Below are 16,975 nucleotides of genomic sequence, written 5' to 3'. Positions count from 1 at the left end.
TTCATCACAGTATCAATAACTATCCTGTATATGGGCTCAATGGAAGCTTGGCTCCCTCTGTCTCAGCTGTTGAAGGCTCTGTGTGGGCAAGAACGTCTGCTTGTCTCTGAAAATAGCACAGGGGGCAACATGAGAGTGTGGCCCTAGAAAAACACGTTATGGATGTGTTGGCCTGCAGAGATTGCAACATCGACCGTCCTGTTGGTGCCTCTCAGATGTGATCTCACCCGGTGCCAGACTGGTGTTTCAGACCTGAGTGGTGGCCTGAGTCAGACTGCATGTTCAGAGGAACAGACAGACTTGAAAACAAGGTAAGTTCATCTTTTGTTACTTACATGCCTGTATTATATGTCATGAGTCACTCGTGCTGTTTACTTATATCTATAAGTATAAACAAAGGGGAATGATCTGTGTTGGGGATTTGCATGCTTGTATTCTTAAGTTTGAACATGTGTCATGGAGAATTTTTTATTAAGTTGTCTTATAGGTAAGTTTGTTAAATTTGAATAATCCCATCTAATTTTCCCTATCATCTCCACCTCAGCACTGCTGGAATAATGGGAGATCTGAGACAGACAATTGGGGTCATGTCACAGACGATATGTCCGAGCTCACGAGTTCCATCTGAGGAGGACCTAAAGGCCCCAAATGGTGTTAAAGAAGAGAAAGTGCAGTTGAAGAGGGAGATTTCTCTCCTGAATGGGATCTGCCTCATTGTGGGCAACATGATCGGCTCTGGGATTTTTGTTTCACCAAAGGGCGTACTCATGTACAGCGCTTCTTATGGACTGTCGCTGCTCATCTGGGCTCTTGGCGGGATCTTCTCAGTGTTTGGGGCTTTGTGCTACGCAGAGCTCGGCACCACCATCACCAAATCTGGAGCCAGCTACGCCTACATCCTGGAGTCTTTTGGTGGCTTCTTGGCTTTCATTCGTCTGTGGACGTCCATCCTCCTGATCGAGCCAGCCAGCCAGGCTATTATTTCGCTGACATTCGCCAACTACCTGGTGGAGGCTTTCTACCCCACCTGCCAGCCGCCGTATGCTGCTGTCCGCCTCCTTGCTGCAGCCTGTCTCTGTAAGAAACACAGCTGTGTCTGAATGAGTGTACCCACTGGGTTTTGTATTGAGCTGTATATGTGGATTTTTAAATGAAACAAAATGTGCTGTTGCAGTTTGCTGCAGAAAAAGCTTAAATTTACCAACTACTCACATCTGACTCTTGCATGCTTTTGGTATACCTACGAGTTCATGGTCGACCCAATGACAGCAAGGAGCTACGGTCCCATGGCTGCAAAACAACCCTAAACATCACATCTCCACCACCGTGCTTGATAGTCGGATGAGGTGTTTGTGCTGATATGTTGTTACTGGTTTTCTAAAAACATTTTTGCAGTTTGTTATTGACAAAAATATCGACTTTGGTCTTGTCTGTCCAGAGGACATTGTTCCTTAAGTCTTGTAGTTTGTTTAGATACAACTTTGCAAAGTTAAGCTATGCTGCCATGTCCTTTTTAGAGAGAAGAGACTTTCTCCTTCCAACCTTTCCAAACAAAGCTATAGTCATTCAGTCTTTCTTTCTAAGTGCACTCTTGTAAACTGTAACATTTAACATGTTTACTGAGGCCTGTAGAGTCTGAGAAGTAGCTCTTGGGGGTTTTTGCAGTTTCTCTTAATGTTGCAGTCTGACCTTGGGGTGATTTTGTTGGAACATCCACTCCTGGGTTGATTGCGACATTGTGTTAACACACACACTTGAAACTCTAAACCACCAAACTGCTAAAACATCAGCTTGATTTCTGTGGAAGGAGTGAGGATGCACTTGTTTTCTCAATGCCAAGTCTAAATTCGTATCAGTTAAAGCCATTTAATTTCTTTTTAACCTCTAAAAACACCTCTCAAATCTAATCCTATTTAAATTAATTAATAAAGCATCTACTTGGTAAACCTTGGTTAAACACATTCCTGCACTGGGTTTAAATTACATAATTATGGTGATACAATCAAATATTGCTACTTGTAATTTTACCTTGATATATCCACTGCTTATATTAAGTTACTACTGATAAACACCTACCCTCACCCACTCCTGCCAGTTCAAAAACACAGCCCAGGGGTTCAGTGGTTACTGCTGTTGCTTCACTGTTTTCTGTTTCAAACTTGGGCCTGGATCTTCTGTGTGGAGATCTAGTTTGTCACTGGAGCTGCTCACTGCTAATGCTTCGAATGGCTCAAATGCAGATAATTAATTTCCTTACAGATCCTTGAACATGTATATCTTGCAGAATATAGTGAGGCTTTTATTGTGAGGCAGTCAGGAGAAATGTAAAACGTTTAGTTTTGTTTCGTTTTGAATAGTTGAGTAAAACCAGATTAAATAAGCTTTAGTGCTGCCCACAGTCACATCCGATCTATTCATGCCAGTACCAAACTCAATGACCCTTTGTAGTACTGGCATAAGCTAAAGTTAGGCTGCCAGTCCCGTGTCACAGAGTTTTGCAGCGATTGGATTGCGTGCTCCGAAGACTGTAGCAAGCAGAAGTGTTATTTAGGTGAGAGAGCAGTGATGCTGTGAAACACCCATCGCTCTACCAAGAACTGCGATTCTGTTTTGGTATCCACAGGCCGATTGCAGCCCACATGACAGAAAGAAAGGAGCAGTGTGAGAGAGTCAGGTTTCCGTTAGCTACAAAGTGCTTTAGTTTCACAAACTGCTGGCTAAACTGCTGTGTCATGCAGGATTCCTTAATGTACATCGTAGAAAGCAGAAGCAGTGTTTCTGTGTTTGGTCATGTTTGTTCATTGCCTTCATCCTCTGCTTTCTCCAGGTATCCTCATCTTCATTAACTGTGCTTATGTGAAGTGGGGGACTCTAGTGCAGGGCATCTTCACTTATGCCAAACTGATGTCACTTTTCCTCATCATTATTATAGGAATCCTGAAAATATCCAGTGGTAAGTGAAGGTAAAAGTAAGAATTCATGTGGGAAAACAAAAAACACTCAAAGTAAAACTCAAGCTTGTCTTTGTGTAGGAGAAACAAAGAGCTTTGAGAACCCGATGGAGGGCTCCTCGGCAGACCCCGGCGCCATCGCTTTGGCCCTCTACTCAGCTCTCTTCTCCTACTGTGGCTGGGACACGCTCAACTATGTAACTGAGGAGATTTGTAACCCAGAGAGGTGACTGAAGCAGGAGAAATGAAAAAGAAAATGCACTCAGCTCCATGGCAACTTCTGACTTGATTGTATTTCCTGCTTTTAGCTTAGTGATGAGAAATCCGCTAAAAGTTAATTTTTGACAGTGCCGATCAATCAGAGTAGAAGGGTTAACGTGCCTTTGAGCAGATTAGCTGAGATAGTACAGACAATAAAAATGAGCCACTGGACTCCTGCACTAAAACACAGCACTGACTATATTTTTAATGTCCACTCACAGCATTATACATCTGTGTAACGAGAACAAACAAAAAACATGACAGAGGAATATCTTAATGAAAGTTTCATGCAAAGCTGCTTATTTTGGAACACGATTAGGAAATCACAAATATACGGTGGCCCTGAGAGGCCAAACGGACTGCAACTTAAGAAAACACCAGCAATAAGAAAAACGCTGCAAAAGCAAAAAAACAAAACACAACGGAAATAGGAAAAAAACACAAGGGAAGTGTTTCTGGGGAGACAATAACCCGACGGACCAGTTGCAGGAACCCAAAACATGCTAGGTGTGTTTTATCATGATTCATATAATACTGATGATGGATTTTTAGGCTAATAGTTACACACTTACCTCTCGTCTTTTCTTTCCTCACAAAACCGATAGAGCCTCCACTTCTTTTAAGTGTCTCCCAGTGCAATTCTTAGCATATTTTGGTTCCTGCAACTGGTCCGTCGAGTTATTGTCTCCCCAGAAACACTTCCCTTGTGCTTTTGGAAATCAGTTTTTTCCTATTTCTGCTTTCTTTTTTCCTATCTCCGTTGTGGTTTTTCCTATTAGTGTTTTGTTTTTTCCTATTTCCGTTGTGTTTTGTGTGCTTTTGCAGCGTTTTTCTTATTGCTGGTGTTTTCTTAAGTTGCAGTCCGTTTGGCCTCTCAGGGCCACCGTACAAATGGCTTTTTGTATGTAGATTATCAGATATCACTGACATTGAAGTCAAATAAATTCTCTCTAGATAACTCAAAGGAGAGCCCTAAAACCTCTGAAAGAGTGACTGTTTAATAGCCCTGATAAAAGTGAGTAAATTTCTCTACAGCCAGTGTTGTAGCTAAGGTAGAAAACAAATCCTATGAGTCATTTTCCGTGTTACAGCAACAACTCTCCTTACCAATAACAAACACATTTCTAAAAAGCTCTTTTGATTCTGTGAAATGTTAAAATTAGCTGGATGCAAACCTAATATAAAAGCTTAGGGTCAGAAGGTATTTGTTTGGAAATTTTGTGTTTTGCATTGAATGTTTCACACATTTTCTTTACAGCCACAATATTGTAATTATTGTGCTTTCACCTTCCAAAAGGTAGGTCATTGTTTTGTTTGCTCTTGGAAGCAGCAGGTATTTTAAGCAAAAAAGTATAATAAAAAAAAAACTACACTACAGAGTCATTACACACTACCTGCCCTTCACCAGACTGTGTGCAAACCCATTTGGACACCAGCTGGGAACGACAGTGGAGCATGCAGTAGCTACAGAGTCCTTCAGAAACTGGTGGAGACCAAAGCCAGAGCTAAAAGACAGTGAATAGTGGACATTTATAAGACAGAAAAATGCATGACTCCCAAAGAGGAGCTACTAAAGCAACCTAAATGGTGATAATCCGTCTAATTTCTGTTCCCTGCCAAGTAGCAAAAATATCCATTATCGCAGGTTTAACTGCAGATGATTTCAGTTGCTTGTTGTAGCACAGTGTCACATTACTGTCTTTTAATCGCTATCTGAACACTTTTAAATTGTGTATTGTTGGCATGAAATCACACCAGCTGCTATTCTTTGTCCCAGCTCTGTGTAGAACATATTCCTGAACAAAAGGAAATGAAGTGTAGGAGCTGGAAGTCGGATTCTTCTGTAATCACCGTGTGTGATTATGCTGTTGTTGCAGAAATCTGCCGCTGGCCATCGCCATTTCCATGCCCATAGTGACCATCATCTACCTACTGACCAACGTGGCGTACTATGTGGTTCTAGACATGCCCTCTCTGCTGGCCAGTGACGCTGTCGCTGTGGTGAGACACCTGAGAGATTCGTTCCTGCTAAATATAGGTCTGTTCAGCTTAGAGCAGGACATTTTGTTCTCTGAGATGAAAACAGGACTTGAGAAAATAAAGTAAAGTAATATCTAAGTCAGCTGCAGAAAATATAAGGGTTTAAGGCCCCGACAGACTCTTAAGAAAACTGCTCAGATCTCTTCATCGTGAATGTGTAGTGTGAAATAACCAATGCAAATGTGACCCCACAGACATTTGGAAACGCGGTCCTGGGGCCGTTCAGCTGGATCATCCCTGTTTCTGTGGCCATGTCCTGCTACGGAGGACTCAATGCTTCCGTCATTGCTGCTTCACGGTAATGAGAAAATACAGAGTGTGTCCCGACTTACTCTGTGATGACACTTGTGATGGAAGTATGACTGATGAAGTATTTTCCCACTAACCTTCCACCTCGCTGATCACACAGGCTGTTTTATGTTGGAGCCAGAGAGGGCCACCTCCCCAACACTCTGAGTCTGATCCACCTGAAGCGCTACACGCCCATACCTGCTCTGCTGTTCAACGTGAGAAACAGAACTGCCTTGTAAAACACAAATGAACATGTTTCATCATACCACAAACCCACTTGTCATTGCGCTGTGTGGCTACAGGGCTTAATGGGCCTGATTTTCCTGTGTGTGAGGGACGTGTTTCAGCTCATCAACTACTTCAGCTTCAGTTACTGGCTCTTCGTGGGTCTCTCTGTGGCTGGCCTCATCTACCTACGCATCACCCAGCCGGACAGACACAGACCTGTCAAGGTGAAGCTTCTTTTCTTTTCTTTTTTTTAAGTTTGACCTTTTTTGAAGAAAATGGCAGCAGGAAACCTAGCTTTAAATAGCTCTATATAGCATTATTATAATTCTGACATTCAGAACAATCTACTAGCCTTGATAAAGAGGTGAGAGGTCAAATATGGCATGATAGTTTATCATATACAGGACTTTCTAAATGTTACCAATACACACCACAGCTGTAAGGCTTTTTGTCAATTTTCCGCCATTAAGTTGACCTTAAAGACCACGTTTAGCCAAATTTGAATGGGTTGTTAGTATGACCCCACTCCACACCCCAGAAAGTTTTATTCATTTTAAACATGGCCTCCTTGGCGGTGGTAATATGATCAAAAAAATCCAAAACGGGGGACAAACACTGGCGGGCAGTCAGCAAAGCAGCCAGAAAGCTGGCGTTGATGAATGAGGCTCGGACACACAACTGACAGAGGAAGCAGGCAGGAGCTAAAGTCAGGTCATACGTGTGATATCTAGCACACAGTAGGTTTGAAAACAGGAAAGCTGGCATGAACGGTGCCAAAGAGAGGAACTGAAACAGACAAGGGTGCATGGCAGTCTGGGATCCCAAATTAAAACAGGAAGTCACAAACACATTAAGAAAGGTCAGATATGTATTTTGTTTGACGTGACATAATTTCTGTATGCAAGCTTGCCAACTTCTTTGACCCTCACATTTAACATAACCGAGTTTATTTACACTAGATTAACAATTCAAGGTTTAAAGATTATACCCATTCAGCTGTAGCTCTGCTGAAACACTACTATGAACGAGAAGGAGAAAATACGTGACTTGCCCCTCCTTATCTAGAAGACAAACGCAACAAATACACATTTAAGAGTGAAATAAGCTGTCGTGTGGTTGTAAGCAGATATAAAACCATTTTCAGATTCTGCTAAAGTGCTGTCCCCAAATCTGACCTCTCCCATCACAACAAACTGTTTTCACTTCCTGCTACTGCATTGCCATCTGTTGTTTGTTTATACATCAGCTTCCATGTGATGAAATAAAATCAGGAATTGTGTAAAGAAAGAAAGAAATATAAATAGGTACCATAGGTGCATGCACTCAGTGTGGTGTTGTTTTGTGCAAACTGTGTGATTATGAACGTAAAAAGATGGTGAACACGGTGTTTTGAACCATTCTTCATGTCAACATACACATTTAAACACTCAGAGATTCTCAGAAAGACTAACCAGATGTGCGTGTGTCTCTCTTCGCAGCTCACCTTGTTCTTCCCCTTCATCTACTGTTTTTGTAGCCTGTTCTTAGTCATCGTGCCTCTGTACAGTGACACCATCAACTCCCTCATAGGAATTGGTATTTCACTGTCTGGTGTGCCAGTTTATTACGTGGCCATCTACCTGCCTGAGGAGAGGAGGCCTAAATTCATCCGCAAGCTAAACAGTAAGACTTGAAATCTATATTTTATACTGTTTTCAGTTTTTCTTTAGGCCTCGTTGTCGGTTGAATATATAGTTATGTGAAAAACTAAGTACATCTTTACTGCTTCCATAGGAATGAAAGAATTGCAGTGAGAAAGTATGTGAGAGATGGCATGATGTTCTAACCTGGCAGCGCAGCTTAGGTTTGCAAAGTTGCAACTAAAAGACTTCTGGAACAACGTTCTCTGGACAAACGTAGAGATATAAATCAAACACAGCATATCAGCACAAGCACCTCATACCAACTGTAAAGCACAGTAGTGGAGGGTGATGATTTTAGCTTATTTTGCAGTCACGGGTCCTGGGCAGCTTGCTGTTATTGAGTCAACCATTAACAACTCTGTATATCAAAGTATGCTAGAGTCCGATGTGATGTATCGCAATGGTGCAAAGTCCAGACCTAAACCTGACTGAAGTGCTGCAGCAGGACCTGAAGACGGCTGTGCATAAATGAATGCCTGCAAACCTCAATGAACTGAAGCAGCGTTCTAAAGAGTTGGCCAAAATATCACCACAATGATGTGACAGACTCATAAACTAATACGGAAAGTGATCGCTTCAGTTTATTGCAGTTAAAGGTGGTTTCACAAGCTACAAACAGATTGAGTGTACTCAGTTTTTCACAGGACTGCACAGCATCCTGTTTTTTTCCTTTTTCAAAGACTTGAAAACGCCCTGATTTATGTCATTCTCCTTAGAATTACGTGCTACATGTCCTCCTTTCACCCTTTACCCAGATTGCCAAATACCACCGTCTTTAACATCACATTCAGGATTAGTCATCCTTAATTATGAATCAGCTGTAACTGACCTCTTCTCTTCCTCTCTCTCTTCCCATCCCTCCCACATCCTCCGCCGTGTCCCCACCTAGCCTTCGCCACCAGATACACCCAGATGTTGCTGTATTGCTGCCTGACTGAGTCTGACACAGAGGAAGAAGTTCATGGAGGCATTAAAACACAATGAAGCCGCAAACAGACTCGTAAAGCCTTGTTCATGGAAAACAAGGCTTTGCATGTACTGAGCAATGAGGAGCAGGCTCTCAGCGTTTGTGAGGATTACTCCGATATCTCGAATGAAAGACAAATAATTTGAGAAACTGGTGACTTTTGATTTCTTCAGTAAATGTGCTACACTTTTCTACTGAGAGCAAAGAATATCTTCTATGAGGATATACGTTTAAAAATGTAGCCGAAACTAGAATTTTATTTTTGAGAGTTTTGTGAAGATGTAAGCTGATCACCTTTTGTCTGATTAACACGTTACATACTACTGTCGTGGTCATGTGATCACAGTCTTCAGTTTTCAGAAGCATATTTATCTCTGGATTTTTTTTTACAGTTTGATTATATTCATATGTGGATGACTGTGCAAGTGTAAAACACTGTTAAAAATGTCGGTTTCAGCTAATGCAACTGATTCCTGAGCCGCTTCACTGCAAAGCTGTTTCACTTCAGGTATTTTCAAGATGTTTGCATCATCTTTTTTTTGAGAGAGAGCGAGCCAAGCTTTTTTTTCCACCAAGCAAACATTCACTGCAGGTTGGTGGGAAAGTCCGTCACACATTCGCTCACTGTCCGTTGGCAATTTGCAGCTTTGTGTGTCTTCTGTCAGCAGCTCTGAAACCTGCACGAGTGCACAAAACAATCAACGTTTAGATTTTATTTAAATGGCAAACCTTCTAATAATTTTACTATTTAAAAAACTCATCTGAACCAAAGAGCTTCAGCTCCGTATCTTTATTCTTGCACTTTTATTCTTGCTGAAATATCTAAAACAAATTAGTTTCTCTCCCTTATGTAACATCCCCAGCAGGCATTGAATTAAACTCTTTTTGCATTTACAGGTGTGTCTGTTATGAACAGATTCTTATTCAATTTCTTTTTCCCCCAGGTATTAATTTACATATAATGTGTGAATATTCTCTCAAAGTACATCTGTATTCAGAATACTTGAAAAGCTTGTGATCATGCTCTCCAGAATGTATTCTGAACTGGAAGTTATAAATGATGTAAAGTGAAATGAAATTGAAAAAAAAAGAAAAGATTAAACTAATTCCAATCTGCATGCTGCCCATTCTTTCATCAGCTTGTGAGAGTGTGTGCCATTAACATGCACTGTGTGAAGAGGTGAAAGCGCCTTTAAGTATGACTTGATTAGTATTCTGATTAGTTTGACTTCGTAGAGTAATAAAAAGGATTTAGATACGACTGAGAAACCATGTGTGCTCAGTGTCTAGTGACCTCCACGTCACACAGTAAAGCATACGTTACTCTATCCAGTCTTGTTTTGGGCCCATGAGCTCCAGACTGAACATCAGATTGGTTTCAATTAGATTTTAAATTAGCCCCAAGTTAGACCTCCTGACTTCATTAGGAAAATATTTGCTGACGTCACAGAGAAAGCAAGCCCAGACCTTTCTACATCACTTTGTATCCTTTTTTTTTTCCAATTACAGGAGTCTCCCCCTGCTGGCTGTTGCAAAGAATACAAGCTTAAGGAGCTCAATCCATCTTTTACATACTGTCTATGCTCTGCACAAGACAAGTAATAGTTTCAGTATAAAACAGGAAACAAACAAAAACCAAAACTCCCAACAAGACAAAGCAATAAATATCATGGATTCACTGTTTATTAACCAGTTAAAAGATTCATGTAGGTCCATCCTACTGAATTTATGTGTTATAAACACTATTATTATATCTTCTGCAGACATTTTGGAGAAAACAGTTCAGTTTAGTCTGTTTATGGAGAAGAACACACTGTTCAAAGCAAACATTTCTCAGAGGCAACATTTGGAGCTGGCAGGATCCGGTCGTCTCTTACAGCAGGGCACACTTGGCAGCATCAAACCCAGGGCAGATCCACTTGTTGCTGAACTTTTTGTATCCCTCGGCGTCGCTCAGCGTACTTCCTGAGCAGAGAGAAGCAAACAGGCATTGCTGATGTGATTTCATAATTCACAGTAACACCGAGCGATTATTCCACTTACCGTCCATCAGGTTCTGCATGCTGCAGTAGTTTGTGCTGTTATCAGCTGGATCTGTGGAGAACTCAGACACCGCCTCTCCCTGCTCATCAGAAACATCGGTTGGTTCGTCAAACAAGAAATTCTGGAAGTAAATCTGATGAAATGTTCAGTGTTCTGATTCTATCTTCCATGTATCGTAACATTGCACACTTTCAACTCGATCAAGCATTCCACCATACTTGTCTATAATTTATACACAGTTTATACACACTTACGGTCACTTTGCAAATGGCGGACTGCTCTACAAGGAACTGAAGGTCGTTGACTTTCTTTGTTCTGGGAGATGTGTGCGTGGCTTTGATCAGGTCAGGAGCTGATGACACAAGCTGTCAAGACATTTCAAGCTGATTGACGTCTGGCAGTAACATTTTATGTAACACAAAGTCCCAGAAGGAGTCTGACGAGTTCGCAGGCTTGGCAAAATGACAGTTGGAATCTCAACCTGAGTTTGCCACGTATCTGTACTTTAATTTTAATAACTTTTGTACAGTACTGTTTTGGTAACTATTGTCCATGATGTAAATATGTAAAAATTTCGTGTGCTTCTGTTCTATGTCCTGTGTCCTGTTCTGTTTGTATATGTGTCTTTTTGCTGCTGTTACAACCTCATTTCTCCTTGTGGAACAATTAAAGGATTATTCTATTCTGTTCTATAAACATGCAAATACGTTAAGGCACCTAAACAGTATACCTACAGGGGCTGCTTGACCTGGGGAAACCCCTGCTACGAGGTCCCTGGCGCACAGTTTTTATGCTGATGTTAATGCCAGAGGAGGTTTGAAACTCTGCAGTTATTGAACCAGCAGTTTTGGTGACATTTAGATGCTATTCATCCAGATTCGGTGTGCCTGCTCGTTAGCTTTACATGGTCTAACGCTTTCAGGGCTGAGTTCCTGTGGTTTTCTAAATACTTTCACTATGCAATAATACCACTTACAGCTGTGCTACTTTCACCAGGTAGCAGGTAGCTCTGCATGTTTGATCTGGCAGAGCTTTACTCCAGATGTTCTTTCTGACACAACCCCCACAGGGGATTATTTGTGTCTTTGGATTCAATGTGTTACTACTACACCACTGGAGACCAGGAGGGGCCAGACACCTGGATTAAAAACACCTGAATTCAAAGATTAAAAGATGTGGCCCAGTACTTTTGTCCATTTATAGCAATGTACATAAATGACTAAATAAATAAAATAATAATAATCTTCAGTGCTCGCTGTAGTCATACATGGCTGAACTCTTGTTCATCTCACTGCTTGCCTTGGTAATAAATATGTCATGTACAGAAAAATAAATGTCTTTCTGTTAACTGGTCAGTTTGTGGGTCTGTGGGTCTTTGCTTTTAGCAGTAACTCATTCATTTAAATAGATACATCAAGAAAGAGATTACTTTACCCAAATCCCATAAACAGCATCTAATGATTAGCAAATGCTTCATGTTCACTGAGGGTGAAGTTTGAGGTTTTTTAGTATGAAACAAAAAACCAAAATATTTATGCCACGCTTTAAAGAATAGGAACTGATGTGTCTGACCTGATAGGAGCACTGCTCTCCTGCATACAGACAGCTTCTGCTGATCTGCCAGGCTCTGATCTGGCTCACAAGCCTTTCAGAGACATTGCTGCATGAGATGCCAAACAGCCTGCAGAGCAGAGCAGTGAAATTATTCAATCAAAATGTCTTGACAGAAATTCAAGAAATATAATTTCACTGAAAGAGGGATGTTGCTTTAAGAAGAAAAAAGTGGAAACTGTCCTCTGCAAAGATATGACTGATGTGAGTGCATTTCAAAACACAAACACAACCATAGTACACTGAATTGAACACTGCAACAAAACTTCTGCATCTGATATTAATAATTCCATGAATTTGTTTTAAATTTTAGGAAACAGTGCACTGCAAAATGTATAATTCAAAATGTCAATTCCACACACAAATGCTCAAAAACAATCAACGTTACCATTTGATTTTGCAGTGTGCAGTGTGTTCAGCTGGAGAGATGCTGAGTGTTGCCCCCACAATCAGAAATGAAGATAAAACGAGGAATCTCAGGTCCATACTAAAGGCAGGTATGGTGAAGGTCGGTTTGTAGTGTGCAAACGTCTCCTAAGTGTCTGCTCAAACTGTCCCTGGGATTTAAAAGCACACACGGCTCATGTGGAAGACTGGAGGAGGTCAGTGTAAGGTTGATTAACATGGCCTGTGGCGTGGGAGATGGGACAGTTATATATGCAATTAGACGCAGCTGGTTATTTCTGTGTCTTTCATTCTGATATTGAATACACTGAATATTTTTGAAACTGATTTCCTGCTTTCTGCAGTCAAGCCTTTCCACGGAAGATGTGTTCAAAGGCGTGAAACTGGATTAAAACACAGCATGTAACCATGTAAAAAATCATTCCCAGCTCCACACATTCCTTTAGTCCCTTTTCTACCTAACAGGATCAAACTTTCGGTGTTTTGTGAATGTTTATTGTTCTTTTAAGCAAGCAAAGAGTCTCCTCAGTCTCCTCTGTGGTTGCTGTAACTTAACCTTTTTTGCTTTGTTACACTTGTTTTTATCATTATATGTTTGTTAATGTTTTTTCTTGTATTAAACAAATCTTGAACTGACCTGTAGTGCTGTGCAAAAGTCTTGAGCCATTCTTCCAGTCTTTAATTTTTTAGTGAACAGACTGTCCATGCAGTAAAAGTATGCCTGGATAGAAAGATGCACAATGGTTACCATCAGTCATGGATTGGCCTCCACAGAGCTCAGATGTCAACATTACTGAAGCAGTGTGGGATCATGTTGACAGAGGACAGAACAAACAGCAGAAACATCCAAAGAAGAACTTTGAGTGTTCCTCAAGAAGCCTGGAGAAATTACAGGAAAGCTGCCCAAGAGAGTTCAGAGTGTCCTGAAGAATAAAGGCACAAACTATTTTTACTGCACCCATTCCTAGCACAATACAGCTTTTTTCCCCAGTACTGCAAGATGTGTTAATCAATTTTATTCCTTTTTAAAACTGTTAAATGATCAGTCAGGTTCTAACAGTAAATCATAGGATCACTTGGATACAACTGAAGTTGTGAACAGCTGCACAGGACTCTCCCAGGTCTAAAATCGGTTTATGTTGGGTCTTCTAGTGGAACGACAGAGTTGACTGCGGCCAAACAGCCTTTGTTATGGAGCACTGCCTGCTCAAAAAAGAAAGCTTTTTAGCATAACTAGAAATCTATAAGACATGGTTTAGTTTTGGTTGATGAAAAATAATGAGGCGAACGAATTCATTTGCTGTGGGTAAAAAATGGTGAAAAGGTGGGTCAAAGTGGGACAAGGCATGAGTGTGGGTTGCCATCTAGTGGCTGAAAGTGGAAGTTTCCATTTGAAAACCTTCAGATTCACTCCGTGATTCAACTGAAATGTCCTTCCAAGACAAAACTGTGACAGTCTCCCTTTTGTCCGACTCCACCCTCAATCTAAGCTCAGATGGTTCTGCTTAACAACAAGATTTGGTGTTACTGTTCAACTTTAGTACTATGATGAATTCATTATGAAGTGAGCAAAGGTGGTTGTCCAAAGTACACAACAAAACCTTTATTATTGCTGACCATGTTCATTCCTTAATGACCCATCTCCTGATGGCTGTTTCCAGCAGTTTAATGTCAATGTGACAAAGATCAAATCATCTCAAACTGGTTTGTTTAACATGACAGTGAGTTCACTGTAGTCAGATGACCTCCATACTCATCAGATCTTAGTCCAATAGAGCAACTTTGGGATGTGGTGGAACAAGAGATTCACATCATGGTTGTGAAAAATCAGTTCAGAATGGAAAAAAATGTCTGAGGAATGTTTTCAGCACCTTGATGAATAAATGCCATGAAGAATTAAGAATGGTCTGAAGGCAAAAGGAGGTCCAATCAAGTACTAGCAAGTTGTACCTAATTAAGTGGCCAGATATCCAAACACAAGACAATGTCAAACACATTCTGCACAAAATAATGTAGGATGTCTGGACTTAACACGTATCAAAAACATTGATTTACTTTTATAAATCAAGAACAAACAAACAACGTTACAAATCATCTTACAACTTGATTTTTATTTATTACTACATTTACATGATTTGCACATCATTACATTCTGTTGTTCCAGTTTTACACAACAACTGTTTCCATATCTTTTGTAAAAACAGGGGTCTCTAATGCTCTAAGTTCAGCATGACAACAGTATCGTTCTGTAATCTGGATTCAGTTACCCTAACACTGAGCATCAGGATAAACTGTCACATAAAGCTGGTTATCGAGTCACTAAATGTAACAAATTTAACAGATGAATGCTGCAGCAAATCGTTCAGTGCTAGTGGTAGATAACAGCTCAAGCTGATTTTATTTGGGTGAAAACTGGGTCAAGATCAAAGTCAAAGGTCACACCAAATGTAAAAACCAGTCTAAACTTTACATTACCCACAATTTTAATGGATTGACTTCAAACTTCACAGCAATATACTTTGCCTCACAGGACATACCTATTATCACCAAGGTCAAAGTGGATGTTAAAAAAAGAGATCATACTGAGTATAATATAGTGCTTCATGTATAAGTGTTCTGTGTTTCCATCAGTGTAAAGGAGACTTTACAGCAGATTAGAATGAGGTATTCATATTTTCTGCATCATTAAATGAATACATGCAGATTTCTGTCACACTCACTTTGTGCTTCACTCAGTGGTTTTAGAAAATCACAGCTTAACAGCTTGCAGATATGAACCATTTACCCCCAGCAGAGAATCTGTGTTGTGCTCAAAGCATGTTGTAAATAGAAGCTCCCAGAAAATTTTCAACCAAAACTCTGAACATCCTCTCCCAACAGCTTTACTTTTTAATTTCTCAGCTGCTTTTGGTTGTGCTGTTTAAGGGTTTGAGTGTAGAGATGAAATTGTAATGAAGTTATACTACGATATACTGTAACCCAGTAAGATGTAAATCATCATCGTAGTACAAAAAACTCAGAGTTAACCCAAAAGTTATCTGGTTACGACAAAATCCTGTTTCCTCTGTTTTGGATACTTAGTAACTCAGTTTGATCACAAAGCTACAGATTTCAATTTCAAGCACTTTGATTCATCTCTAAAACAGCTGAATCCCCCCCCATCTTCAGGTTTTTGGACATTTGTCACACACAAAAGCTTATAGCTACTTTCATTCTTTACAAGCAATTCATTGCACAGAGGGAGTGGCCTGTTTGTGACATACAACAGGTTTAAAAGAATTGGATTCTTTGGTCATTTTTGTTTCGATATTCACTGTTTATCTTTCATGTTGTAGACATTGCCTTATTCAAGTATTAGAAACACATCAATTCAATTCCTCTGTTAAAGACTAATATGAAACCATCACCTGAAAATGACTATAAATATCTGCTGAAGTGAACTTTATATATCCCACTCAGATGACCGAGTCGAGCTAATATCCACACGAATCAAACGAGCAAAGACAAGCTTGTGAGGTCTCAGACTCTGGTGATGTTTCTAATTTTCAGACTTATACTGGAATGTGGTAGCTGCTCCCTGATGCCTTGGCTGAGCTGAAAGACATCATTTTTAAACCCATTATCTTGAGTCACTCATTAACACACATACAGAACTGGCTGTTAGAGTTTCTATCGACATTAAGCTTATTTTGTAAAAAGACAGGTACCTTGTCCAAGATCGGCTGAGCTGTCGTCTCATTTAGATCAAATTGGCCAGCATACTGAACATATGCCTGAAGGATTGCCACATCTGAAAGATCAACAGAGAAAAATTAATCAAAATCAGACCTTTGATTTCAGACCTCAGTGCAAATTATACACTACAATTTAAAAGGCACTTACATTCTGGCACATAAGCTGCAGATGAGGCTACTACTAAAGCGCTGGGAACTGTTGCTGAAACATGAGCACAATTAAGGTCACATTTCATATGTAGACAGTTTTAACCTATTACCATTGTTATTTTAAAGTTCCCTTTTGCATTTCCTTATGATCACTAAAGAGTGTACTCACTGGTCTGTGCTACAGATGTGGCCAAACATCCAGCAAACAGGATCAGCAGCAGCATGTTGAAGCTTTATTCCAAAGAAAAGAGTGAAATCTGTTAAGGTGCAGTATTGTTCCCGTAGTCTGTCTGGCTACTTTTAGTCTGTACGAGAAACTAATAGTGTTACAGAGAGGGAGTGGCCTGGTTGCAAAACTTCCTTGAAGATTTGGATGAGCAGGAAGAATAGGGTCAGAACAAACCATGTCATGAAACATGAGGAAGTAGCACACTTTTCAGACAATGAGGCACTCCTACTCAGCTACCAAAAAGTCAAACAGATTGTAATAGGGCAGAAAACATTTCAGCTGCTGCTAAAGCTGGGTAAGAGAAATAGGTGAATACCTTTCACACTGTGTATATGTAGTGAAGTAGGTAGTTTAGGAAAGCTTTCAAGGTACCGCAGTCATAC

The 16,975-nt window shown here is 40.3% G+C and overlaps 2 protein-coding genes across 3 annotated transcripts; one reads left to right on the top strand and one right to left on the bottom strand.

Moving 5' to 3' along the window:
• Positions 1-147: 147 nt before the first annotated feature.
• On the top strand, positions 148-9,536 carry LOC100704654 (Y+L amino acid transporter 2). 2 transcript variants are annotated; one of them, XM_003438044.4, is made up of 10 exons: positions 148-311; positions 545-1,077; positions 2,828-2,953; positions 3,033-3,177; positions 5,090-5,213; positions 5,447-5,550; positions 5,662-5,758; positions 5,846-5,995; positions 7,250-7,433; positions 8,343-9,536. In XM_003438044.4, the coding sequence occupies exons 1-10, from the start codon at positions 163-165 to the stop codon at positions 8,435-8,437; spliced, it is 1,707 nt and encodes a 568-aa protein (XP_003438092.4). In that variant the 5' UTR covers positions 148-162; the 3' UTR covers positions 8,438-9,536. The 2 variants fall into 2 exon arrangements, with proteins under 2 accessions (XP_003438092.4, XP_013125354.2); XM_013269900.3 differs by lacking the exon at positions 8,343-9,536 and adding an exon at positions 7,763-8,328 and having other exon boundaries at positions 7,250-7,477.
• A 69-nt stretch (positions 9,537-9,605) lies between these two features.
• LOC112842960 (uncharacterized) lies at positions 9,606-16,883 on the bottom strand. Its single transcript, XM_025900642.1, has 9 exons — positions 16,533-16,883; positions 16,362-16,415; positions 16,187-16,269; positions 13,117-16,073; positions 12,463-12,702; positions 12,036-12,144; positions 10,718-10,828; positions 10,464-10,596; positions 9,606-10,385 (listed from the first exon to the last, which is right to left on the bottom strand). The coding sequence occupies exons 5-9, from the start codon at positions 12,558-12,560 to the stop codon at positions 10,294-10,296; spliced, it is 543 nt and encodes a 180-aa protein (XP_025756427.1). The 5' UTR covers positions 12,561-12,702; positions 13,117-16,073; positions 16,187-16,269; positions 16,362-16,415; positions 16,533-16,883; the 3' UTR covers positions 9,606-10,293.
• Between the last annotated feature and the right edge of the window lie 92 nt (positions 16,884-16,975).

Source organism: Oreochromis niloticus, linkage group LG18 (genome assembly GCF_001858045.2).
Source record: "Oreochromis niloticus isolate F11D_XX linkage group LG18, O_niloticus_UMD_NMBU, whole genome shotgun sequence".
NCBI lineage: Eukaryota > Metazoa > Chordata > Actinopteri > Cichliformes > Cichlidae > Oreochromis > Oreochromis niloticus.
The sequence above is the reverse complement of the archived record's forward strand: the minus strand, read 5'-3'. Positions and strand labels throughout refer to the sequence as shown.

Bases quoted from the DNA above. Each gene is read 5' to 3' on its own strand.
- LOC112842960 (XM_025900642.1), bottom strand. From the start codon at position 12,560: ATGGACCTGAGATTCCTCGTTTTATCTTCATTTCTGATTGTGGGGGCA. The intron at 12,145-12,462 runs GTAACGTTGATT...TCTGCTCTGCAG, and splicing joins GCACACTGCAAAATCAAATG to GCTGTTTGGCATCTCATGCA. The intron at 10,829-12,035 runs GTCAGACACATC...ATGTCTTGACAG, and splicing joins GAGAGCAGTGCTCCTATCAG to CTTGTGTCATCAGCTCCTGA.
- LOC100704654 (XM_003438044.4), top strand. From the start codon at position 163: ATGTGTTGGCCTGCAGAGATTGCAACATCGACCGTCCTGTTGGTGCCT. The intron at 312-544 runs GTAAGTTCATCT...TCTCCACCTCAG, and splicing joins CAGACAGACTTGAAAACAAG to CACTGCTGGAATAATGGGAG. The intron at 5,214-5,446 runs GTGAGACACCTG...GTGACCCCACAG, and splicing joins CCAGTGACGCTGTCGCTGTG to ACATTTGGAAACGCGGTCCT.